Below are 27,969 nucleotides of genomic sequence, written 5' to 3'. Positions count from 1 at the left end.
AATTTCGTCAGACATGGCCCAGTCCTTGTAAGGTGTTCACTATACAAGAAACAAGTCGACATATGCTACGCTTGCGGTCGGCTCGGTCACAGAGCTGATGTGTGCCCGTCTCCGCAAGAGAGAATATGCCGAGACTGTGGTGCAGTGAATCCGACTGACAAACATCAGTGTGAAATGTGTGGTGGCCCACACCCAACTGCGGACAAAGTGTGTAAGCAGCGCTATAGAACTCCATACGTGGTCAGAAAATGGAGAAACGAAAGAGCACTAGCAACCAACGTCAAGAAGGACAATAACGACACGCAGCCAAGCTCAAGGTCCCGCGGCAGGTCCAGGTCCCGCAGTCGCTCACGCTCCAGGGGAAGAAGCGTGTCCAGATCCCGACCGAGATCCAGATCCCAATCCAGGGCGCGATCCGGATCAAGAGATCGGAGCCAACAGGCTGCATCGAAACCCGGGGAAGGAATCAACGGATCCACATGGGCCGACAAAGTCAAGGGAACGGCCATAGCGGACAAGACGCCTCCTCACCGGGACAACAATAAAACAAGACTTATCTGGGCCGACCACGCGCGTACCGTTCCGGTAAGTGCCATGCTTTGTGACCCACCCCCAGACTAAAGTAAGGATGGTGAAATAGAAAGACTTAAGAAAGAGAATGCAGAACTAAGGGAAATGAATCAGTACATGATTAGATAGATGACGGCAATAAGGAAACTCTTAAGCGAGGCTAAACAAAAAGAAAACAAAGATAGCACTAATACACACAAAGAAGCCCCAGTCCCGGCGCCTGCTGGTGAAGGACCAATGTCAGCCAAGCGTAGGGCTGTTGAAAGTAAACTCAAGAACACTGAAACACAGATGGAGGAAGTCAAACAAACGCTGGCGTCTTTTAAAGACAACATGCAGATGCTTATGGACAGTCTCTCACAGTTGACAATGAATGTAGGCCATATACAGACGGCACTGAATGACCCTAAGGAGGGACTGAAGGCTTTTGGCGAAAGCATTAAAACCCTGGAAATGACGACTATGTCAATGGACGTAAGGGAACAATGCGGGTCGTCATTCCTCAGAGCTACACTAACTCCCCAGGCGGGGGAGATGAATATGCAATATGGCTCACAATCAGAGGGAATTTCGAATATGGCAGTGGAATTGCGGGGGGTACAATAACAAACGTTCCATCATCCAGCAATACCTTAGGTCACTTCAGTCTAAACCGGATATTATCGCACTTCAAGAGACAAGATATGGATATGTCACACTCACTGGATACAGAGCCATAGAGTGTCAAACGTTCGGTAGGGGCCTGTTCGTGCTTGTAAATAAGCAGCTTACACACATCCCACATGAATTAGGCATAATAGACAAAAACCTAGAGTACCTCATGGTTGAGGTTGTAGTACCAACTTCACAGAAAAATCAAAGGAACAATAGCTTATTCGTACTCAACATTTACAGCAATCCGAAACACCAGAAACAACACTTCAAGTGATTATTCGAAAAGGCTACTAATTTAGCTGGAAGTAGACCTCTGATTATATTAGGAGACTTCAATGCAGCCCACGAGCTATGGGGCTACGTTACGACGAATGCCAAGGGCAGGAATCTGTGGAATCACGCGGATGAGCTAGACCTGGTCTTAGTCACGGATAAGACACATCCTACAAGGCTTGGCAATTCTGTCTGCAGAGACACCACACCTGACCTTACGTTCATTAAGAACACAGAGCATGTTTCATGGACTAATACAAACATGAATTTTGGCAGCGAGCATTACGTAATAGAAGTCACACTGGAAGTTGAGAAAGGCCGAACTCGAGAATTCGAGGTCGTAGATTGGGACCTTTTTCGTAAATTAAGACCCCAAAGCGGAAAAGAAACCACCAAACTCAATCTCAGAGACTGGTGTGAGGGCATCAGAAGGGATATCAAAACAGCGTCCAAAAGAATTGTTACAGACACTAATGTAGAGGCAATGGACTCGAAACTTGCCCACTTAATAGAAGTCAAGGAAGCCATAACCCGAAAGTGGCGGGCACAAAGGCTAAATCGTAGGCTTAGAAAAAGAATCGCAGAACTTGACAAACAAATAAAACAATACTGTAACACCCTCTGCCAGCAACAGTGGGACGAGTTTTGTGAGTCAATCGATGGGCAAATCAAGAACGGCAAGGCGTGGAAATTGATCAAGCATCTGCTGGATGAAAAAGCACTAAAGCCAACTAAAGACACAGCCTTGCCCGAGCTATACACGTAGCCCTTAGGGATCAGCCCATCGAAACAGTTGCCAAACAACTAATTGACAAATACCTACCAGTTATAAATGAGCAGGACCAGCTACTTCCATGAGAATACAGGGGAGTCGCTCAACCTGAACTCGACCAACCCTTCACCATATCCGCAATCCGGAGGGTGTTAAGTGAACTAAGTCGAAATTCAGCCCCCGGTCCTGATGGAGTAACAAACAGATCACTTAGAAATGTCGATGAGCCGTCCATTGAATCACTGACAGACTTCATTAATGAAGGATGGATCTCAGGCGAAGTCCCAGAAGAATGGAAAACTTCACAGGTTATACTAATACCCAAACCGGGTAAACCTCCAAGCTTGGACAACTTAAGGCCACTATCACTTACATCATGCGCGGGGAAGGTCGCTGAACACGCAATCCTTAACAGGCTAAAAGACCACATAGAAGACAATAATATATACACTCACCACATGCTGGGTTTTAGGTCTGCACTTTCCACGCAGGATGCCATGAAGCAAATTAAACACCGCATACTCGACGGATATTCTAGTAAGGCCATATTGGGATTAGACTTGGAAAAAGCGTTCGACAGAATCAAGCATGAGTACATCCTCAGAACGATAGAAGACATTGGACTCGGGTTGAGTATGTTTAAATACATCAAATCCTTTCTCGAAGCACGCACGGCGAAGATAAAGGTCGGAGACACAAACTCGGAAGTGGTTCAGCTCGGAGATCGAGGAACCCCCCAAGGATCGGTGATCTCTCCCGTCCTTTTCAACCTGTGCATGATTGGTCTGTCCAGAAAGCTGGGCAAGATTAATGGCATTGACCATACTGTCACGTGGTGGTGACGTTAAGAACACAGTAGCAATACTGTGATAGACAAAACTAACTTTTATTGGGCGAACCTGTGCCCACAAAACAGGCTACACTTATAGCACAACGATAGCGGCGAACACGGTCGGCGATCGTCGAAAATCTGATCAGCGGTTCAAGCGCGTCGGCTTTTATACACAATCGTCGAATGTTCCAGACTAATCGTTGGGACCCGCGTGCCTTCCATAAAGTTCTACATCTTTCGCGTCAGGCGAATAAATGAGATAACACAAGGTTCGGCAACAACAGACTGCGGATAGAAGCATCGATAACTTTCCAGAAACTTCGGATACATGCAAGCGCGTCCCGCGCTGTGCGATAAGATTTGTTAGGCGGTGAAACCTGGTCGTCCGATAAATATAAATACACGTGTCAATACCCCCCCTCTTAAAAAGCATCGTCCCGATGCTACAAAGAGAGCGAAACACAAAGGGACACTTATTAAACATAAGTAACAAAACAACGAAAAGAAATAAAGTCCAAAGGTCAGTTACGCGAAGTCCCAAAGTTCGTCAACGCTGGTGGTACGGCTTGAGCCGCACAACGTGGACAATTTCAGGTCGTGAGCGGCGCCGCTGTGACAGCGAAATGCCGTTTGGCACGACCTCGTAGTCCAGTGCACCAATACGTCGGATGATCTTGTACGGTCCAAAATAGCGACGCAAAAGCTTCTCGCTCAGTCCTCGTCGGCGTATAGGGGTCCAAACCCAAACACGGTCACCGGGCTGGTACTCGACAAAGCGTCGTCGGAGGTTGTAGTGTCGGCTGTCGGTCCTCTGCTGGTTCTTGATCCGCAGGCGGGCGAGCTGTCGGGCTTCTTCGGCGCGCTGGAGATAGCTAGCGACGTCGAGATTTTCCTCGTCAGTGACGTGGTGCAGCATGGCGTCGAGCGTCGTCGTCGGATTCCTGCCGTAAACCAGCTTAAACGGCGTGATCTGTGTTGTTTCTTGCACCGCAGTGTTGTAAGCGAATGTTACGTACGGCAGGACGGCATCCCACGTCTTGTGTTCGACGTCGACGTACATCGCTAGCATGTCGGCGAGGGTCTTATTCAGCCGCTCCGTAAGACCATTCGTCTGCGGGTGGTAGGCCGTTGTCCTCCTGTGCCTTGTCTGACTGTAGTTCAGAATGGCTTGAGTGAGCTCCGCTGTAAAGGCCGTTCCTCTGTCGGTGATGAGGACTTCTGGGGCGCCATGTCGCAGCAGGATGTTTTCGACAAAGAATTTCGCCACTTCGGCTGCGCTACCTTTCGGCAGTGCTTTAGTTTCAGCGAAGCGGGTGAGGTAGTCTGTCACCACGACGATCCACTTATTTCCGGTTGTTGACGTCGGAAAGGGTCCCAGCAAGTCCATCCCAATCTGCTGGAATGGTCGGCAAGGAGGCTTGATTGGCTGTAGTAATCCGGCTGGCCTTGTCGGCGGTGTCTTGCGTCGCTGACAGTCGCGGCATGTCTTGACGTAACGGGCGACATCGGCGGTTAGGCGCGGCCAGTAATACCTTTCTTGTATCCTCGATAGCGTCCGGGAGAAACCGAGGTGCCCAGCGGTCGGATCGTCATGTAGGGCGTGCAGTACTTCTGGACGTAGCGCCGACGGAACAACAAGAAGGTAGTTGGCGCGAACTGGTGAGAAGTTCTTCTTCACGAGTAGGTTGTTTTGAAGCGTGAACGAAGATAATCCACGCTTAAATGCCCTTGGGACAACGTTGGTGTGCCCTTCCAAATGCTCCATTAGGGCTTTTAGCTCCGAGTCACCTCGTTGCTGTTCGGCGAAGTCTTCCGCGCTTATTATTCCAAGGAAGGTGTCGTCATCCTCGTCATCTTGCGGCGGCGGGTCAATGGGGGCGCGGGATAGGCAATCGGCATCTGAGTGTTTTCTTCCGGACTTGTAGGTTACAGTGATGTCGTATTCTTGTAGCCTGAGGCTCCACCGTGCCAGCCGTCCTGAAGGGTCTTTTAGGTTGGCTAGCCAACACAACGCGTGATGATCGCTGACCACCTTGAATGGCCTGCCATATAGGTAAGGGCGAAATTTCACTGTGGCCCAAACGATGGCGAGGCATTCCTTTTCGGTTGTAGAATAATTGCCTTCTGCTTTTGGCAATGATCGGCTAGCGTAAGCTATCACGTGTTCATGTCCATCTTTTCTCTGGACTAGGACGGCACCGAGGCCTAGGCTACTGGCGTCAGTGTGTATTTCGGTATCGGCGTGCTCGTCGAAGTGCGCAAGTACGGGCGGCGACTGCATGCGTCGTTTGATTTCCTGAAATGGGTCGGCCTGTGGCGTTTCCCACTTGAACTTGACGTCACAATTAGTTAGCTGTGTCAGCGGCTCAGCGATGCGTGAAAAATCCTTGACAAATCACCTGTAGTAGGCACACATGCCAAGAAATCTACGCACTGCCTTCTTGTCGGTGGGCTGCGGGAACTTTGCAATGGCAGCTGTTTTCTGCGGGTCGGGGAGTACTCCGGATTTGCTGATGACGTGGCCTAGGAATAGAAGCTCATCGTAAGCGAAGCGGCATTTTTCTGGCTTCAGAGTGAGCCCTGATGACTTGATGGCCTCTAGTACTGTGGCAAGCCGCCTAAGGTGATCGTCAAAACTTTAAGGCGAATACAACGACGTCATCCAAGTAAACGAGACAGGTCTGCCACTTCAATCCTGCTAAAACCGTGTCCATCACGCGCTGGAACGTTGCAGGCGCCGAGCACAGTCCAAATGGCATAACCTTGAACTCGTAGAGGCCGTCTGGGGTGATGAAGGCGGTCTTTTCACGATCTCTTTCGTCGACTTCTATTTGCCAATAGCCAGACTTGAGGTCCATCGAGGAGAAGTATTTAGCGTTGCAGAGCCGATCCAATGCGTCGTCTATCCGTGGGAGAGGGTATACGTCCTTCTTCGTGATCTTGTTCAGACGACGATAATCGACGCAGAAACGAAGGATTCCGTCCTTTTTCTTCACCAGCACAACAGGAGATGCCCACGGGCTTTTCGACGGCTGGATGATGTCGTCGCGCAGCATTTCATCGACTTGTTCTCTTATAGCTTCACGTTCTCGCGGGGAAACTCGGTAAGGGCTCTGGCGAAGTGGTCGAGCGTACTCCTCGGTGATTATGCGATGCTTGGCGACTGGTGTTTGTCGAATCCTCGATGACATCGAAAAGCAGCCTTTGTATCGCCGGAGCAGACTTCTGAGCTGCTGTTGCTTAATCACGGGGAGACTTGGATTAATGTCGTAGTCTGGTTCGGCAACCATGGTCGTCGGGGTAGATGCGGCGGATTCCGAGAGGACAAACGCACTGCTGTTTTCCAGAATTTCCTCGATGTATGCGATCGTCGTGCCCTTGTTGATGTGCTTGAACTCCTGGCTGAAGTTTGTCAGCAACACTTTCGTGTTTCCTCCGTGCAGTCGAGCGATCCCTCTTGCGACGCAAATTTCACGGTCTAGCAGTAGACGTTGGTCGCCTTCGATGACACCTTCTACGTCAGCGGGTGTTTCGGTGCCGACCGAAATAACAATGCTGGAGCGAGGCGGGATGCTCACTTGATCTTCGAGCACACTCAAGGCGTGGAGAGTACGAGGGTTCTCCGACGGTATCGCATGGTCTTCCGACAGAGTTATTGACTTCGACTTCAGGTCGATGACTGCGCCGTGTTGGTTGAGGAAGTCCATGCCGAGAATGACGTCTCGTGAACACTGTTGGAGGATAACGAAGGTGACAGGGTAAGTCCGGTCGGGAATGGTAATTCTTGCCGTGCACAGTCCAGTCGGCGTTATGAGGTGTCCTCCGGCGGTACGAATTTGAGGGCCTTCCCACGTAGTCTTAACTTTCTTCAACTGGGCGGCGATGTGTCCACTCATGACGGAGTAATCAGCCCCTGTGTCGACTAAGGCAGTGACTGCGTGGCCGTCGAGAAGCACGTCGAGGTCGGTGGCTCTTTGTCTTGCATTACAGTTCGGTCTTGGCGTCGGATCACGACTGCGTCGCGTTGACTTGTGGCTGGTATGGGACGTCGTCAGGTCGTCTTTCGTCGTCGCATTCTTTCCTTCCAGACTTCGTCGGGACGGCGGCGTGTCGTTATGTCGTCGAGGTAGTTTCTTCGGCGTCTTCGTCGGCGGCGGAGGATCTTCGACAGTTCGACGGACAGCAACCGCACCTCCATCGGTTGCTGCTTTTAGTTTTCCGGATATGGGCTCGTTGACCGGCCCCGAGCTGGGCCAGTGTATGGTCGGCGCTGCGGCGACAGGTAGCGGCCTGGTGATGGTGAACGCGACGGTCGTCGAGAGCTCCACTGAGTAGCCGCGAGGTAGTCAGCGATATCGCGAGGGCGTTCACCTTGCAGCGCGCGCGGAGCGTTGACGGCGAAACCTCGCAGTCCCATTTCCCGGTATGGACATCGTCGGTAGACGTGACCCGCTTCCCCGCAGTGGTAGCAGAGCGGGCGGTGGTCAGGAGCGCGCCAAACGTCGGTCTTCCTCGGGTAGCTCCGCTGGGCGACGGGTGGGCGCGCTGTCGGCGGCGGCGGCGGTGGTCGACGGCATTGCGGCGTTATAGGGCCCTGGCGCGGTCGCTGAGGAGGGCCTTGACGGCGTACGATGGCGGCGCAGGTCATCGCTTCGGGTTGGGGTTGCGGTAATTGAGGTTGCACCTCCGGAACTCCAAGCGACCGCTGAACCTCATCTTTGACGATGTCAGTGATCGAGGCCACTTGAGGCTGCGACGAAGGGAAGATCTTCTGAAGCTCCTCTCGTACGACTGCCCTGATAGCCTCGCGCAGGTCTTCGGAGGCCAGTGATTGAACTCCGGCATAGTTTCTAGCGTTGGTGCGGCGGTCGAATTGCCGGTTTCGCATCTCGAGTGTCTTCTCGATGCTATTGGCCTCGCGAAGAAACTCGTCGACAGTCTTCGGTGGGTTTCGTACCATACCGGCGATAAGTTCCTCCTTAACACCACGCATTAGTAGCCGGACTTTCTTTTCCTCGGACATTTCCGGGTCGGCCTGGCGGAATAGGCGGCGCATTTCTTCTGTAAAAATCGTGGTGGTCTCGTTGGGCAGCTGCACTCGGGTTTCCAGTAGTGCTTGGGCTCGTTCTCGTCGTACGACGCTTGTGAATGTCTTCAGGAAGCCGCTTCGGAAAAGTTCCCAGGTCGTTAGGGTGGCTTCTCGGTTCTCGAACCACGTCCTGGCCGAGTCTTCCAATGCGAAGAAGACATAACGCAGTTTGTCGTCGCTGTTCCAGTTGTTAAACTTAGCGACTCTCTCGTACGTCTCAAGCCAGCCTTCCGGGTCCTCGAAAGTTGAACCACGGAACGTCGGAGGCTCCCTGGGCTGCTGTAGCACGATGGGCGATGCCGGGGCTGCCATTGGGGTGGACTTGGTGGCAATCTTTCTGGTCGTCTCAGGCAAAAGTCCGTGCTCCGGGGGCAGTTGTTGAAGACGGCGGCTTGCTCGATGGTCCGGGACTGCGTTGGTGTTGTCTTTGCGTTCCGGGCTTGGATCACGGCTTGTCGGGGGCGTCCGGTACATGGACCAAAAGCACCTCCACCAGATGTCACGTGGTGGTGACGTTAAGAACACAGTAGCAATACTGTGATAGACAAAACTAACTTTTATTGGGCGAACCTGTGCCCACAAAACAGGCTACACTTATAGCACAACGATAGCGGCGAACATGGTCGGCGATCGTCGAAAATCTGATCAGCGGTTCAAGCGCGTCGGCTTTTATGCACAATCGTCGAATGTTCCAGACTAATCGTTGGGATCCGCGTGCCTTCCATAAAGTTCTACATCTTTCGTGTCAGGCGAATAAATCAGATAACACAAGGTTCGGCAACAACAGACTGCGGATAGAAGCATCGATAACTTTCCAGAAAATTCGGATACATGCAAGCGCGTCCCGCGCTGTGCGATAAGATTTGTTAGGCGGTGAAACCTGGTCGTCCGATAAATATAAATACACGTGTCAATACCATATATGCTGATGATCTCACTGTGTGGTGTGCTGGTGGCAGTGAAGGGCAGATACAGGACGCACTGACTGAAGCGATCAAGACGGTGGAAGAATACCTGAGGCCTACTGGACTCAGGTGCTCCCCGCACAAATCGGAGTTACTACTTTATAGACGTGAAAAGGGGGGCAGGCCTAAGAGCTGGAAACCTCTATCGGAAAGCAATATACACCTACATACAGAAAATGGTGCCAATATACCCAGAGTAGACGTGATCAGGGTACTAGGCTTTTTCATTGATGCAAACGGTGGAAACCCTACCGAGGTCAAGAAAATCACCCTTAAAACGGATAACGCGTGCAGGATAATCAGACGCCTGGCAGGAAGACACAAGGGCAGGAAAGAAGATAACCTCATCAGGTTAATCAACCCTTTCGTACTCTGTCATATATCATACGCACACTGCCGTGTACAATTGGACGCAGTTTCAACTCAAGAAGCTTGACGCAGTGATCAAGAAGGTTGTTAAAAGCGCATTGGGGCTCCCAATCGGAACCAGCACTGCGAAACTGCTCAAATTAGGAATACACAACACGACCATGGAGATCGCGGAGGCTCAAGAAACATCACAAATAGTGAGACTATCTACAACCAGCACGGGAAGATCAATCCTGGACAAGATCAGGATCAACACCATTACGGATTCAGCACAGTACGTTAAAGTTAATCAAGAATTCGCAGACAACATAATTGTCGCACCTCTAGCCAGGAATATGCACCCAAAACATAACATCAACAGAAGAGTCGCACGAGCCAGGGCGTTAATCGAGAAAATGGATAAAGGGGGTAGAGGAGCCTGCTTTGTCGATTCGGCTGCCTACAAAGATCTAACTAAGTTCGCGGCGGTGGTAGTGGATCATCAGGGCAATTGTACAAACTGCGCCACGGTCTACACTAACAAACCTGAAGACGCTGAACAAGTTGCCCTTGCATTGGCACTAACAGACGATAGATTCATCGAAATATATAGCGACTCGAAAATGGCTATTAGAGCTTTCAACAGGGGAAAGATTGCCCCGCAGGCTTCGAGAATATTTAACAAAATGCAAACAAATGTTACACGTTACATTTCTTGGTTCCCGGCGCACCTTGGTTCACTTGATGGCATTCCTGTCAATCCAAATGAATCGGCCAACAGCGTCGCCCGCGACCTTACAGACCGGGCCGCTTTTACATATGGTTTTGATTCTGCTGGATTGGAGAACTTACATAGAGCTACGCTCATTACATACAATGAAATTACAAAACATTACTACATGGGAAGGAGGGAGTTTCCACCCCCTCACTATAGGCTAAACAGAGCACAAGCAGTTACACTTAGGCAATTACAGACAGAGTCTTATTATTCACCTGCACAAATAAAGAAATGGTATGACATTGCAGACATGAATATTATATGCAAAGCATGCAAAAAGAGATATGCACGCTTGAACATCTGCTCTGGGAGTGTGGGTCGCTCGGCCCTGGCATTTCCCGGAATCAGTTTTTAGGAATGATCAGATCTCCTGATCATATCCCTCAAGTCCTGGCTGTCCAGTACGCCCGTGATAGGGCTAGGAGGCTTGACCTCCCGGTCCCAACATGGAACTAGCCAGGCAGGTGGCAACACCTTGTACAGGACCAGAGTAAAGTCTTTCCTCCTCCTCCTCCTCCTCCTCCTTCTCCTCCTCCTCCTCCTCCTCCTCCGAAGTTAATCAACAAGCGTAAGACAGCTGACATCGGGAAGTATTATATGGACAGAATTGAACATGCTCTCAGGAACGGAGGAAGCCTAAAAACAGCGAAGAAGAAACTAGGAATTGGCAAGAATCAGATGTATGCGTTAAGTGACAAAGCCGGCAATATCATTACTAATATGGATGAGATAGTACAAGTGGCTGAGGTGTTCTATAGAGATTTATACAGTACCAGTGGCACCCACGACGATAACGGAAGAGAAAGTAGTCTAGAGGAACTCGAAATCCCACAGGTAACGCCGGAAGAACTAAAGAAAGCCTTGGGAGATATGCAAGGGGGGAAGGCAGCTGGGGAGGATCAGGTAACAGCAGATTTGTTGATGGATGGTGGGCAGATTGTTCTAGAGAAACTGGCCACCCTGTATGCGCAATGCCTCATAACGTCGAGCGTACCGGAATCTTGGAAAAACGCTGACATAATCCTAATCCATAAGAAAGGGGACGCCAAAGACTTGAATAATGATGGACCGATCAGCTTACTGTCCGTTGCCTACAAACTATTTGCTAAGGTAATCGCAAATAGAATCAGGAACACCTTAGACTTCTGTCAAGCAAAGGACCAGACAGGATTCCGTAAAGGCTACTCAACAATAGATCATATTCACACTGTCAATCAGGTGATAGAGAAATGTGCGGAATATAACCCACCCTTATAAATAGCTTTCATTGATCACGAGAAAGCATTTGATTGTGTCGAAACCTCAGCAGTCATGGAGGCATTACGGAATCAGGGTGTAGACGAGCCGTATGTAAAAATACTGAAAGATATCTATAGCGGCTCCACAGCCACCGTACTCCTCCATAAAGAAAGCAACAAAATCCCAATAAAGAAAGGCGTCAGGCAGGGAGATACGATCTCTCCAATGCTATTCACAGCGTGTTTACAGCAGGTATTCAGAGACCTGGATTGGGAGGAAATGGGGATAAAAGGTAATGGAGAATACCTTACTAACTTGCGATTCACTGATGATATTGCCTTGCTTAGTAACTCAGAGGACCAACTGCAATGCATGCTCATTGACCTGGAGAGCAAAGCAGACGAGTGGGTCTAAAAATTAATCTGCAGAAAACTAAAGTAATGTTTAAGACTCTCGGGAAAGAACAGCAATTTGCAATAGGCAGCGAGGTACTGGAAGTCCTAAGGCAACACATCTACTCAGGGCAGGTAGTGACTGCGGATCCGGATCATGAGACGGAAATAATCAGAAGAATAAGAATGGGCTGGGGTGCGTTTGGCAGGCATTCTCAGATCATGAATAGCAGGTTGCCATTATCCCTCAAGAGAAAAGTGTATAATAGCTGTGTCTTACCAGTACTCACCAACGGGGCAGAAACCTGGAGGCTTACGAAAAGGGTTCTACTCAAATTGAGGACGACGCAACGAGCTATGGAAAGAAGATTGATAGGTGTAACGTTAAGGGATAAGAAAAGAGCAGATTGGGTGAGGGAACAAACGCGAGTTATTGACATCTTAGTTGAAATCAAGAAAAAGAAATCGGCATGGGCAGGACATGTAATGAGGAGGGAAGATAACCGATGGTCATTAAGGGTTACGGACTGGATTCCAAGGGAAGGGAAGCGTAGCAGGGGACGGCAGACAGTTAGGTGGGCGGGTGAAATTAAGAAGTTTGCAGGGACGGCATGGCCACAATTAGTACATGACTGGGGTTGTTGGAGAAATATGGGAGAGGCCCTTGCCCTGCAGTGGGCGTAACTTGGCTGATGATGATGATGATACTTTTTATTACATCTTCCTGTGAACAATTTCATCTTGTGTCCAAAAGAAGACCACTACCTGTATCATTCGCTTGTCAAAGTTACCACCATGGTTACAATCTATTGGCTGCCAGGCAAAGAAATGAAACGAAAACGTTTGCTCCCTCAATTTTCGCCTTAACACACCGGATTTTACCCCCCCCCTCCCCATGAAATTAAACAATATATTAAAACGCGAAAACGAAGGACCATAAATTTATGTTACTGTAGTGTATGGATATATAGATTTCACGTATGCGCACCATCGTGCAGGCACGCGTGGGACATCGACCTCTAGGCGGCCCCGATGGCGACGACCCTGGTGCTTCGAATCTGTAGTGCGCTGGCCCTGGTGTACCTGGCGAGCGGGGCTAGCCGACAGCGACTGGTGGCCGTGTCGTGGGAGGCACGCGAGAACCGGCTCATCGCTCACAATGACACGACCGCCAAGGACATCATTGCCGTATGCTTGTTCAGCGACAGCCGATTGGACTTCGGGTAAGTTCCAGCATGTAAGTGCTCGGCTGCCGGTGGGGCCTTTGTTACCCCAAGCGCGCACGGCATTACACGGGTCACGAACAGGAGAGATACACTGCATGCGTCCTGCGCACCTGTCCTGTCTGTACCACTTCTCCCGTCGTGCACGCTGGTGGCCATGTTGAATGTAAACCAACTAAGTCATGGCCACTTATAACGAACAGGCATTTGCGTTAAAAATCGATGGATATATTCGGTAATTCACTTTACCCCACTCTCCTATTGCAAACTGAAGCCAACCTATGTGATGCGCAACTGATATACGGATTTGTTGTTTCAGTAAAGAAAAGAAGCAGGCAATGACATACATTTGTTGAAACGATAAGTGCGCATCACCATAGGCAGCAGTTTTCACCTGTGTCCTGAACTAAGTAGCGTCACCAATGGCGTCACTAAGATGGTTATCTCGGTGGGCGAGATGTTGTGTACTTGCCCCAGCCTGCTTTTTATTGTCGGTGCAGTAGCCGTGGAGCACTTCAACCACATTAAATGCTCGAAAAAGAAAGTGCAAAAAAAGAACTAGTTAATAAGGAACACTTCCCTGAACGCCGCGTTTTCACCGTACAAGCGGCTTCATGGCTTTGGCTGCGGACGGCCTGATTTCGATATATGCAATCCCCGGTTGTTTATGACGCACTTATTTTACGTGAATGTCGGACACTAATTTCACGATGCGTGGCAGTGGGTAGACGTCTTTTCGCGTGGTCTTGTTTCAGTAGCGATAGTCAGCCCAAAAACGCCAGGTACCATCTTTTGTTTTTTTTATTTCAGGAGGACGATAGGCGAAGTCCAAGGGCTCGCTGATAGTTCGATGACCTCTTTGCGGCGCATTTTGTCCACTTCTGATTGCATGACTCTACGTTCAGCATGCGATAGATATTAGGGACGCCGACGAATAGGATTCGTGACTCTATGTTTATAGGGTGGTGAACCGCAGATGTTTGGCCTAAACGCCTGTCACCGAAATCAAAGATGTCGCTGTACAATTCGAGCAGGCGACGTCTCGGCATTATGACTACTGATGTCAAATTCGGAAGTACTAGAAACGCTGGCCAAGAACTAGCTGGCCGGAAGCACTTCAGGTCACACACTGAAATTCAGAAGCGGAAAAACAACGTCGTTATTAGTAACCGTGACCAGCGTATGCGGAACACCAAGGCTCCGGTTCAAGAGCACGGCTACGATCGAGACAAGCAAATATTCACCGTAAGGAACGTGTGGCTGTGCGGTCAAAATGACGTAAGCGACTGCCTCGGGTGACAGACGCGCATCTTGAAGTGTTCACCAGTGCGGGGGTGCGGTGCTCGGAGAATCAGTGAGTTGAGGCAGTTCCAATTGAAGAACGCGGGCTGCGCAGTAGATGAGAGCAGAATGATTGGATAAAAAGTCTAATCCAAGGATGACGTCGTGAGGACAGTTGTCGATCACACCGAAGGAAAGAGAAGTAGGGCTGCCGGCTATACTGTAACGCGCAGTATACATTCAAAGAACTACTAGCACGCCGCCGTCAGCCACACGAAGCATTCGTGCAGCTCTTGCGGTGAGGACCTTCTTTAAACGTCTACATAGACTATCACTCATCACAGATAGGAGGTCTCCAGTGCCGACGAGTGCTTGGATAGGTACGCTGTCTATTTTAACATCAATTAGACTTCTCTTTGTGGGCACAGACATGATTTGCTGCAGTAGTCGGCAATGCAGCACCACCTCCAAGGGCTGCATTTCTTAGTTCACGTCGAACAATTCGCACCACGTCCTCTGATGGCGGCGCATGCTGCTGGGCGGGCTGATCTTCACATTTCGACGTTGCGGCACTATTCTGAAGTCTGGTTAATGGTTGCAGGACGCGTCGGCTTTTAGCCTGCTCGAATTGTAGGCACTCCTTCATTATAGCATCAACTGTAGAGCAGCTTTTGCATATGAGCAGAATAAAGGCATCGTCCGCAATTCCGTTCAGCTCTTGCCCGACATTCTCAGCTTATGTCATGTCGTGATCGGCTCTACGACAAAGCGCCAGCACCTCCTGAATGTACGAGAAATAGGACTCCGTTAGGGATTGAGCACAGGTCAGTTCTTGCTTCGCGGCCATTTCATGGCCGGCTGGTTTCCGAAACAACTCCTTTAACTGCTGTTTCCATTGGTCCCAGCTGGTTAGCTCCTCTTCCTGGTATTCGTACCACACCTTTGCCATGCCTCTTAGGTAGAACAACAGGTTAGCTAGCAAATGCTTGAGGTCCCATCTGTTGATTCCACTCACGCGTTCGTATATAGCCACCCACTTTTCAACATCAGCATCATCAGTCCAGCAGAAAGTTCCGGCATCCTAGGGTCGCACAACCACAATCTAAAGGGACAGCGACGTACTGGCCATGGTGACGTTGGAAGCGGCAACTACATTGATCCCGCGTGCTCACCGTCATTCATGGTGGGGACGGCCACGCCACGTCCACTGCAGAGCTCCGTTTCCAGCCGTGGTACCCAGCACCTCCCTCCAATATGTCACGGGGTGCTGGGAGTACTGACAGACTGTATTTACTATATATTGTTGCAGAAAGCTGAAGCCGAATACTATTTACAATTTATTTACAGGTAAGTTCACGAAGGCCAAAATGGCGACGCTATATCAAAACCGGCACACACGTCGTCTTCGTCGTCCTCAGTGCAGCCACACTGTCGCGGCTGTTCCGTAGCATCACCCCGGCTGTAGAAGCACCGTCCCGTTGTTTGATCTACACATCCCCGGTGAAAGGTGTGTGGTAGGGTTTTAGTCTTGCCACGTGAACGATGTCACTTGCAGCACATGATGACGCTGAGAGATCGGCGGGGCTGATTTCATACGTGACATCGGTCACTTGTCGTACCACACGGTAAGGGCCAGTGTAGCGCGACAGCAGCTTTTCGGAAAGGTTCAAACGGTGAACGGGTGGCCAGAGAAGCACCAGAGAACCCGGAGAAAATTGCACGTCACGATGGTGGCAATCATAGAGGCATCTCTGATGCTCCTGTGAGGCCTCGAGACGGGAGCGGGCGAGCTGGCGTGCGTGGTCGGAGTGTGCGATCGCGTCGCGGGAGTATTCAGTGGCGGAACGTGTGGCCGAGGGCAGCAAAGTGTCCAAGGGCAACACGGGTTCTCGGCCATATAGGAGATAGAACGGTGAATAGCCGGCGGTGTCGTGACGCGATGAATTATACGCGAATGCCATATATGGTAAGTGAAGATTCCAGTCGTGGTGGTCGGTCGCAACGTACTAGGAAATAATGTGGGTGATGGTCAGGTTGAGGCGCTCCGTGAGGCCGTTGGTCTGGGGGTGGTAGGACGTGCTGAACTTGTGCTTTGTCGAGAAGAGCAGAGGATGTCCTCGACGACTGCCGACAGAAAGCTGCGGCCACGGTCAGTGAGTAATTGGCGCGGAGCACCGTTCACTAAAATGATGTCATAGAGCAGAAAGTCAGCAACGTCAGTAGCGCAACTTGTCGGGAGGGCTCTCGTGATTGCGTACCGGGTAGCATAATCGGTAACGACGGCGACCCATTTATTTCAGGAGCCCGAGAGAGGAAATGGTCTAAGAAGGTCTAGACCAACACGGAAAAAGGGTTCGGGTGGGATGCCGATCGGCTGGAGACATCCAGCTGGAGGTGTGGAGGGCTTCTTCCGGCACTGACAGGGCTCACAAGCGGCAACGTAGCGCCGCACGGAACGGGCAAGACCCAGCCAAAAGAATCGGTGGCGTACACGGTCGTATGTGCGCGAGAGGCACATACGACCGTGTACGCCGTCCATTCAGTGTCCAGCCAAGGGTGCATCGTGAAGTTGCTGGAGGACAGTCGAACGCAGGTGCGATGGAAGGACGAGCAGAAGGTCAAGGCTGTGTGGATCGAGATTGTGGCGGTATAATGTCCCCTCCTTAAGGAGAAACATCGGGAGAGAGGCGTCGCCAGGAGTTGACTCCAGACGGTCGATGAGGGCGCGTAATGAAGGATCGCGCCGTTGCTCGTTGCCGATTTGAAGCAACTGGGACACAAAGAAAACGCAAGCGATGGCGTCCGCATCAGCCGGTTTGTCGACTAGGTAGCGAAACTGACAATCGGCATCCTGGTGCAAGCGTCCCGTCTTATATACCACGGACAAGGTATATTCTTGCGGACGTAACGGCCAGCGAGCGAGTCGTCCCGTGGGGTCATTGAGCGAGGATAGCCAGCAGAGAGCGTGGTGATCAGTGATGACACAGAAGGGGCATCCGTACAAGGATGCACGAAATTTCGCAACAGCCCACACAAGAGCGAGGCACTCGTGCTCTGTGATTGAATAATTGCGCTCGGCGGGTGATAGGAGTCGGCTGGCGTAGGCTATAACGCGATGGTGTCCACGCTGGCGCTGTGCTAACACTGCTCCTATGCCGTGACCACTGGCATCAGTTCGAACTTCCGTTGAGGCAGACGGGTCAAAGTGGGCCAAAATTGTAGGCGTGGTAAGGAGAGTAGTTGTAGTCAACTGCGAGAAAGATGCGGCATGGTCAGGACCCCAAGAAAAAGGTGCGTCTTTCTTCAAGAGGTCGGTAAGGAGACGTGCGATGGTCGCAAAATCCTTCACAAAGCGTCGGAAATAAAAGCACAGCCCTACGAAACTGCGAACGTCCTTGGTAGACCTCGGAACAGGAAAATTGGTAACGGCACGAATTTTCTCCGGATCGGGTCGCACGCCTCTGGCGTCTACGAGGTGTCGAAGGACGGCGATTTGGCGGCGAGCGAATTAACATTTTGACGAGCTCCACTGGAGACCGGCGCGGCGGAACACGTCAAGAATCGCTGAAAGACGGTCTAGATGCGTGTCGAATGTGGGCGAATAAACGATGACGTCGCCCAGATAGCACAAACAGATGGACCACTTGAACCCCTGAAGCAGAGTCCATCATTCGTTCGAAGGTGGCGGGCGCGTTACAGAGACCGAAAGGCATCACCTTGAACTGATAAAGACCGTCAGCGGTAACAAATGCAGTCTTCTCTCGGTCCATGTCATTGACGGATATCTGACAGTAGCCGGGCCATAAGTCGATAGACAGCGGCGAAGCGGGTGCAGCGGTGGCGTAGAGGTAGAACACCCACCTCGCGTGCAAAAGGTCCATGGTTCGAATCCCGGTGCCGGCAATTTTCCCCCGGATAAAAAAAAAAGTCCGCGTGTGATAAAATTGCATAAACAGGCCTGGAGTGTGGCCTGATCCCAGTGACCAGAACCGGTAACGCACTCCCTCACCAGAGCAGGATTGGCCACCCTGGTGCAGTACTTGGCCACAACATCCTATATGACAACACAATCAAACCCCGGCCCTCAGTCCCCTGCAGCTGTGAAGCAACTGACCACGGCTGCAGTCAGACCTGCGGCGCAGCAGGGGGTGATAAGAATCACTGGCTCCGGACAGGCCGCCATTGGAATATGAACCTGGCAACGTTTAACGCTAGAATGTTATCTAGTGAGGCTAGTAGCAGTGCTATTGGAGGAATTAGAGGGCAGTAAATGGGGTATAATAGGGCTCAGTGAAATTAGGAGGCCAAAAGAAGCATATACAGTGCTCAAAAGCGGGCACGTGCTGTGCTACCGGGGCTTAGCGGAGAGAAGAGAACTAGGCGTCGGATTCCTGATTAATAAGAATATAGCTGGTAACATACAGGAATTCTACAGCATTTACGAGAGGGTGGCAGGTCTTGTTGTGAAACTTCATAAGAGGTACAAAATGAAGATTGTACAGGTGTACGCCCCTACATCCAGTCATGATGACCAGGAAGTCGAAAGCTTCTATGAAGACGTGGAATCGGTGATGGGTAGAGTGAAAACTAAATACACTATACTAATGGGCGACTTTAATGCCAAGGTAGGCAAGAAGCAGGCTGGAGACAAGGCAGTGGGGGAATATGGCATAGACACTAGGAATATCAGGGGAGAGTTATTAGTAGAGTTTGCGGAACAGAATAATATGGGGATAATGAATATCTTGTTCCGCAAGTGCGATAGCCGAAAGTGGACGTGGAGGAGCCCGAACGGCGAGACTAGAAATGAAATAGACCTCATACTCTGTGCTAACCCTGGCATCATACAAGATGTGGACGTGCTCGGCAAGGTGCGCTGCAGTGACCACACGATGGTAAGAACTCGAATTAGCCTAGACCTGAGAAGGGAACGGAAGAATCTGGTACATAAGAAGCCGATCAATGAGTTAGCGGTAAGAGGGAAAATAGGGGAATTCCAGATCAAGCTACAGAACAGGTATTGAGCTTTAACTCAGGAAGAGGACCTTAGTGTTGAAGCAATGAACGACAATCTTGTGGGCATCATTAAGGTGTGTGCAATGGAAGTCAGTGGTAACTCCATTAGGCAGGATACCAGTAAACTATCGCAGGAGACGAAAGATCTCATCAAGAAACGCCAATGTATGAAAGCCTCTAACCCTACAGCTAGAATAGAACTGGCAGAATTTTCGAAGTTAATCAACAAGCGTAAGACAGCTGACATAAGGAAGTACAATATGGATAGAATTGAACATGCTCTCAGGAACGGAGGAAGCCTAAAAACAGTGAAGAAACTAGGAATTGGCAAGAATCAGAGGTATGCGTTAAGAGACAAAGCCGGCAATATCATTACTAATATGGATGAGGTAGTCCAAGTGGCTGAGGAGTTCTATAGAGATTTATACAGTACCAGTGGCACCCACGACGACAATGGAAGAGAAAATAGTCTAGAGGAATTCGAAATGGTAACGCCGGAAGAAGTAAAGAAAGCCTTGGGAGATATGCAAAGGGGGAAGGCAGCTGGGGAGGATCAGGTAACAGTAGATTTGTTGAAGGATGGTGCGCAAATTGTTCTAGAGAAACTGGCCACCCTGTATACGCAATGCCTCATAACGTCGAGGTACCGGAATCTTGGAAAAACGCTAACATGATCCCCATCCACAAGAAAGGGGACGCCAAAGATTTGAAAACTATAGACCGATCAGCTTACTGTCCGTTGCCTACAAACTATTTACTAAGGTAATCGCAAATAGAATCAGGAACACCTTAGACTTCTGTCAAGCAGAGGACCAGGCAGGATTCCGTAAAGGCTACTCAACAATAGATCATATTCACACTATCAATCAGGTGATAGAGAAATGTGCGGAATATAACCAACCCTTATATATAGCTTTCATTGATTACGAGAAAGCATTTGATTCTGTCGAAAGCTCAGCAGTCATAGAGGCATTACGGAGTCAGGGTGTAGACGAGCCGTATGTAAAAATACTGAAAGATATCTATAGCGGCTCCACAGCCACCATAGTCCTCCATAAAAAAAGCAAAAAAATCCAAATAAAGAAAAGCGTCAGGCAGGAAGATACGATCTCTGCAATGCTATTCACAGCGTGTTTTTAGGAGGTATTCAGAGACCTGGATTGGGAAGAAATGGGGATAAAAGTTAATAGAGAATACCTTAGTAACTTGCGATTCGCTGATGATCGATATTGCCTTGCTTAGTAACTCAGGGGACCAACTGCAATGCATGCTCACTGACCTGGAGAGGCAAAGCAGAAGAGTGGGTCTAAAAATTAATCTACAGAAAACTAAAGTAATGTTTAACAGTCTCGGAAGAGCACAGCAATTTACAATAGGCAGCGAGGCACTGGAAGTCGTAAGGGAATACATCTACTTAGGAGAGGTAGTCACTGCGGATCCGGATCATGAGACGGAAATAATCAGAAGAATAAGAATGGGCTGGGGTACGTTTGGCCGGCATTCTAAGATCATGAATAGCAGGTTGCCATTATCCCTCAAGAAAAAAGTGTATAATAGCTGTGTCTTACCAGTACTCACCTACGGGGCAGAACCCTGAAGGCTTACGATAAGGGTTCTACTCAAATTGAGGACGACGCAACGAGCAATGGAAAGAAGAATGATCGGTGTAACGCTAAGGGATAAGAAAATAGCAGATTGGGTGAGGGAACAAACGCGAGTAAATGACATGATAGTTGAAATCAAGAAAAAGAAATGGGCATGGGCAGGACATGTAATGAGGAGGGAAGATAACCGATGGTCATTAAGGGTTACGGACTGGATTCCAAGGGAAGGGAAGCGTAGCAGGGGGCGGCAGAAAGTTACATGCGCGGATGAGATTAAGAAGTTTGCAGGCATGGCATGGCCACAATTAGTACATGACCGGGGTTGTTGGAGAAATATGGGAGAGGCCTTTGCCCTGCAGTGGGCGTAACCAGGCTGTTGATGATGATGAAGTCGATAGAAGAAAAATAGGTGGCACCGTACACGCAGTCTAAAGCCTCATCAATACGTGGCAAAGGGTGCACGTCCTTTTTTGTGATTTTTTTCAGGTGGCGATAATCACACAAAAGCGCCTCGTTTCATCCTCCTTTTTGACAAGTACGACGGGAGATGCCAAGGGACTAAAGGGAGGCTCGATAAGGTCCTTTGCAATCATCTTTGTGACTTCCTGTGGGACAACAGCTTGTTCCGGCGCAGAATCACGGTATGGACGTCGGTGAATAGGGTTCGTATCGCCAGTATTTATGCAATGGGCCACGACGGACGTTTGACCTAAGGGTCTATTGTCCAAGTCAAAAATGTCGCGATAGCCTTCAAGAACGCGACAAAGAGCTTCAGCTTGAGCAGGTGTAAGGTCAGAGGAGACCATCCTTTTAATGTCGACGTCAGTAACGTGCGATGACGTCATGGTATGGACTGAGCTGTAACGCTCTTCCACTGTGAATGGCTCGACTTCATAATCCTGCAAAGCGCGAATTATAGCCAAGGAGATACCCTGAGGCAGAACTTGCGCGGTTAGTGCGAAATTGACAAGTGGAAGGCAGGTGCGGTTGCCAGTAATATTCAGCAGTTTGCGGCACGGTAACAGCATGTGTAAGCATAACGGCCGGAATTGGTGTGGCCACGTAATTGCTGTCAGGTTCAGCTGGAGAGGACAACAAGTGGACGTGTGTCACAGAGTGAGGTGGTAGGCGAATAAAATCTATGCAACTCAGGTCGCTTGGAGACGGGTCCACAGTATTGGCAAGCAGAGGCATGTCAAGACGAAGTGAGCCGGCCGAACACTCAATGAGGGAAGAATGATGGGCAAGAAAATCCAGACCGAGAATGAGTTCGTGAGGGCAATGCTCGATGACGGTGAAGGGAACGACGGTGTGTCTCTCAGCAATGGTGATTCGGGCAGAACACAATCCAACAATAGCGACAGCCCCTCCGTCGGCGACTTGTACAACTCGGTTCGGGGCAGGCGTCAGAACTTTCTTGAGCCGGCGGCGAAGAGCAGCACTCATAATGGACACATGCGCCCCGGTGTCAATCAACGCGCACACAGGAACATTGTCGACGAGAACGTCCAGAAGATTCTTGTTCGGGGGTAAGGTGAAGTGAGGATTTCGTGCCAATGTCGTCACTGCAGCTTCACCTCCAGTAGCTGCACTGTCTAGTTTTCCGGAAGGGGGTGCGGCGAGTATGTCGGAGAAGGAGCACGGTGTGACGGGGGCGAGCGAGATTGGCGGCGGGAGGGAGAAGGCGAGCGGGAGTAGCGGGGTTGTGTCAAAGGTGTCGCAGGGTCAGATGATGGAGCGGGCATAGAAGGGGCGAAGCAAAAGGATGCGCTACAGGGGCAAGGGGGGTAATCAGGATAATAGCGCATCGGGGAAGTCCAGTGGCTGCGGCAGTGGCGAGCGACATGCCCAATGCGTCGGCAGTTAAAACAGATCGGCTTGTCGTCCACGGTTCGCCATTCGGAGGGGGGGGGGGTGCGCTGTCCATAGGAGGATTAAGAAAAGTGCGGTGGGGACGTGCGTGGAGACGAAGGTTCCGAGCGTACGGAACGAATGAATTGCGCGCCGACGGTGGACAACTCTAGACGAACGATGGCCTGAATCAAGGATATTGTCACCGGAGAATGATCAGGTAACGGGAATGAAGGGGCCGCCGGTTGTGCCGCTTCGACCTCACGACGACTGATACGGGTCCAGTTGTCACATCGCGACGGCTGGTGGAAGAGGTCGTCACAGGATGACGTAGCAGTTGTGTTGGGAAGTCGCGTGATGTGCTGGGATACCCGGCGGCTTTTAGCAGCTCGAGACGACGGCACTCCTTGAGGATGGTGTCGATGCTGGTGACGTTCGCAAACACCAGTAAATTGAAGGCGTCGTCAGCAATGCCTTTGAGGAAGTGATTAATTCTATTGTCCTCAGTCATGTTCGGGTCAGCCTTCGCACAAAGGGCCAACGCGTCGAGAATGTACTACACGTAGGACTCGGTCGACGTCTGTACACGTGTGGCAAAGGCTTTCTTGGCGTTGACTTGTCGACCAAAGGGATTTACAAAAAAGGTCGCGTCGCTTGTCTTTGAAGAGATCCCAGCTCGAGATCTCCTCTTCGTGAGTCTGTAACCACGCCAATGAAGCTCCGTCGAGGTAGAAAAGTACGTTGGCAAGTATAATAGTCAGATCCTACCTGTGATTGGTACTGACACTTTCGTAAAAAGCGAAGCCAGTCGTCAACATCAGGACTGCCGACTCCGTTGAAAACACCAGGATCCCGAGGTGGGGAAACGGCGATGTAGGTCGGGGCTGCAGGCGGAGACGCTTGCGTAGAAGAAGTGCCGCCAGCAGGAGCCGAAGTTGCATTGTCGCCGTTGCGACCGCTGCGAAGCTCCATGACGGGTACGGGGAACGTCCACCTCCACCAAATTAATGTTGCGTAAAGCGGAAGCTGAATACTATTTGCAATTTATTTACAGGTAAGCTCACGGAGGCCAAAATGGCGACGCTATATCAAAACCGGCACACACGTCGTCTTCGTCGTCCTCAGTGCAGCCACACTGTGGCGGCTGTTCCGTAGCAATACATATAAGCAGAGTCAATCTGGTTAAGATGGCGGACCAGCGACAACACGTAGCAGCCAGCTTCCCGCAATCTCTTTCCTTTCCCTTCTTTTATCCTTCCGTAACAATATTTCACAAGATATTCCCGTAAGCCTCCTGTACTCCTTGATTACGCAATGCATCTATGACTGCTGGTGTCTCTACTGAATAAAATGCCTTTTTGTTATGTATGAAAGGCACACAGAGAGCTTGATCGTACTCGGCAGGTTTCTTGATTACGTAATTGATAACACTGATGTGATCCATTGTAGAGTATTCCTTCCTGAAGCCAGCCAGTTCTCTTGGTTTATTGAAGTCGAGTGCTGCCCTTATTGCAAATTGTCTTGGTAACTGTTTTACATAATACTGGGAGTAAGTTAACGGGCCTATTATTTTTGAATGTTTTGACGTCTCCCTTTTTGTGGATTAGTATAATGTTGACATTTTTTGCAGTTTCCTGGAACCCTCGAAATCGTGAGAAATTTCGCATAAAGGGCCGTAATCTTTTCAAGCATGGTATATCTTCTATCTTTGAATAAATCCACTGTTATTCTATCTTATCTTGCCGCTTTTCCTCGTTTCATATCTTGCAAGGCCCTTCTAGCTTCATGGCTTGTTATAGAAGGAGCATCCGTAACCTTTTTATTACTACTTCGAACGGAGGTATTGTGGTTGCTCTGGGTGCTGCACAGGCCAGTATAGAATTCTTCCGCTGCTTTTACTATGTCGTCAAAATTGTTGATGATTTTACCCTGCCCTAAAATTTGAATAACAACGCAAAGACAACAGAGGCGACAAGTGAGAGAACAGAGCGCTATGTGTTGTCGAATTCTAAAGCACGTTTCACCAAGAAGCCCAATCCTACACTCTCCTTGAAATTATCCTGCTTATCTTTCAGTGCATACATCTTGGCTTGTCGTATGCCAAGTTTTCTGCTCAGTAATGTGGGGGAATTTATGTGTTACTACTGTGTGTTATAGTAGAAACACATAACTAGCCCAGAAAGTGGATGGGAAAACGGCGCCGCGGTAGCTCAATTGGTAGAGCATCGCTCGCGTAATGTCAAGGCATCGGATGGCTGCGCACCTGCGGCAAGTTGCTTTTTCAACTATATTGATTTTCATTAATTTATAATTTTTTATATTCATTTAATAGGTTCGCGTAATTTTCCCTGTGTTGGCCTTGGTGTCTTTGCTCGGTTCTCCTGATATTATTCATGAAATTCGGAAGCCTTGGTTAACCCCTTTTCTTACCGTTTCTTATGTGTTATGTTATACGTAATGCAAAGGCGTAGGATCGTTGCCTACCTGCCGCAAGTTCATTTTTATCCACTTTCAATTCCAATGTTATATAGTTTATATAATAGTCTTTCGTTCAGTTAACCGGTTCTCCCACCCCCTCCAGGTGGTCGTCGGTATACGTGAAGACGGACGGCCGCTTCAAGGATTCCCAGCAGGCGTACGCGGCGGGCTACGCCGAAGGCACGGCCACCAGCCGTATGGCAGATGAGCACTACGCCAACATGTACGGCCACTACTGCGACACTGACCCGGCCTTCTGCTCACGACTGTTCGCTTTCTACCGGGCTAACCTGAGGTCGCTGCTAGAAAATGCCATCCAGTACGGCGACAGAGACCCTTTCTGGCATCAGGCATGTCTTCTATGCGCATTGTTCTTGCGAATCATTACTGGCACCAAAATTATAGCATCACAGCAGCGCCTATTGGCGGATACGTTACCCGCTGATGAGTTGCTTAATTGCTGGTGACGCCCGAGCTGTGCGCGTAATACAATTCCTTAGCATATCTCTGAATATACCTCCCTTTTTGGGATCTTTAAACACGCATTACAGGGGCTTTGCTAGTTATCACTATATAACTTCAAAACATATACACTTGTGGAAGAGAAGATACGTTCATACGTTATACGAACATTCGTGCGAAATATCTTTAAATTTGGAAGTGTATAAAATATATCGCATACATAGCACTCGCAAAAGAGCTGGCCGGAGAAAACAAGCTCCCGCAGCAACCGCGGTTCGCCCGTCTTCGTTTCCACAAGCCAGCTTCGGGCATGCGGCTAAATAGTGTCGTGGGGGACAAATATGTAAGCTTTGTGTGAAGGCCTCACAATTTCGACTTGCATTCCTGCGAACTCATACTTGCGCGAGTTGGTACAGATACTCGGTAGCAAAAACACCGCATTTTTTACACGAACGGAAACTGTGTAGACACACAGCAGCGCTGAACAAACAATAAACTGTTATTGCAGAAATAGCAATGCAAAAATGTAAAGCACAGAAACTCCTCTGGGAGTTGTCTAAGCACGTATGCGTCCACTTGCTCATCTCCACGCAGCCCGGTTTCCTTATCAGTGTTAAGAAACTCGATCCGGCCTGCGCAAGCGACAGCGCTGCGGCGACACGAACTGCTGCGGACGGCGGCCCCGGGTGCGCTGATGACCCTAAAGCACACATCCTACTATTTGGAGACTTCAATTACCCCAATATCGACTGGAGTAACCAACCTCAGCCCATAGTTAGTCAAAAAGAGCCGAATGACTTCATTGACGTTTGCCTTAATTTTAACTTGACCCAAGTTGTATCCGAACCGACACGCGTCGCAGGGGAAGCAGCGAACACTCTGGATCTCATACTGACCACTCATCCAGACAGTCTTAATTTCATTACAGGCCTCCGAGAAATCAGCGACCATAAAGTAATCCATGCCTACTTTAACTTCTCACCTGAATTAAAACAAACTTCCCAGAAAACTATTAGGCTCTATGGTAAGGGAAACTACGAAGCAATCAACTCTGAAATAACGAACTTTCTTTCTGTCTTTGAAACATCCTATCTTTCCAGAAGTGTGAATGAGAACTGGACCCTTTTCAAACATAAAATTATCTAACTAACAAATAAATACATTCCGTCATGCAGTTTACGAAAAAGTAATCAGAAACCCTGGTTCACAAAGACACTGAAAAGGCTCGAAAACAAGAAAAAACGCGCATTTCGTACAGCGAAACGCCACGCAAACCCCCACGCATGGGAAACATATTATGAAGCTGAGAACGCATACTTGGCCGAGATCGGAAGTGCTAAGCGTTCATTTTACGAGATAGTACTACCAAAAATGATAGTTGATAACCCCAAGAAATTCTGGAAGGTGATAAACCCGAAGGAAGCGCGCGCTATCACCCTCACTAACAATGCTGGTGAAATCGTGGCTGATTCCGACTGTGCAGACATCTTTAACACTGCATTTTCATCTGTTTTTACAGACGAATCCAAGGCACCATGTTTTACATTACCACTTATTATTACTACAGCCATGGATGCCATAACCTTCAGCAGTAGTGGAATTTCGTGCATAATTGATAAAATAAAAAAATTCATCTGCCGCCAGCATAGATGACATCAATCCAAAAATTTTGAAAAACGCTAACCCAGCCTGTTCCAGTATTTTCTGTTTATTGTTTTCACAATCCCTCTCCGAAGGAACCATTCCAGACGACTGGAAAGTGGGGAAGGTCGTTCCCATGCACAAAACAGGTAATACTGATTCACCTCTTAATTATCGGCCCATTTCATTAACAAGTATTCCCTGCAAAATCATGGAACACGTCATTTACTCACAAATCACGCAATTCTTAGATTCCAATAACTTCTTTCATCCGTGACAGCATGGTTTTCGTAAGGGTTTTTCGTGCGAGACTCAACTAGCCATTTTTCTTCATGACATTCACGCCAACCTTGATATTAATCTACAAACTGACGCCATCTTCTTAGACTTCGCTAAGGCATTCAATAAAGTACCTCATCAACGCTTGCTTCTCAAACTTTCCCAGTTAAACCTGCATCCAAACATCATCGCGTGGATTAACGAATTCCTCACGCATCGCTC

The 27,969-nt window shown here is 49.4% G+C and overlaps 1 protein-coding gene across 6 annotated transcripts in view; it reads left to right on the top strand.

Annotated features, from left to right (window-relative positions):
* The window catches only part of LOC135906207 (putative phospholipase B-like 2), a 311,959-nt gene that overhangs the window by 105,197 nt on the left and 178,793 nt on the right, over positions 1-27,969 (top strand). For all 6 annotated transcript variants that reach the window (XM_070528951.1, XM_070528954.1, XM_070528952.1 and 3 more), the window contains exons 2-3: positions 12,911-13,135; positions 25,469-25,715. In XM_070528951.1, coding sequence (XP_070385052.1) covers positions 12,945-13,135; positions 25,469-25,715 — 438 coding nt within the window. In that variant the 5' untranslated portion in view covers positions 12,911-12,944. The remainder of the gene's footprint in view (positions 1-12,910; positions 13,136-25,468; positions 25,716-27,969) is intronic.

The sequence above is a fragment of the Dermacentor albipictus genome, unplaced genomic scaffold, assembly GCF_038994185.2.
Source record: "Dermacentor albipictus isolate Rhodes 1998 colony unplaced genomic scaffold, USDA_Dalb.pri_finalv2 scaffold_16, whole genome shotgun sequence".
NCBI lineage: Eukaryota > Metazoa > Arthropoda > Arachnida > Ixodida > Ixodidae > Dermacentor > Dermacentor albipictus.
Note: the sequence above shows the minus strand (reverse complement) of the source record. Positions and strands in the feature narration are given on the sequence as shown.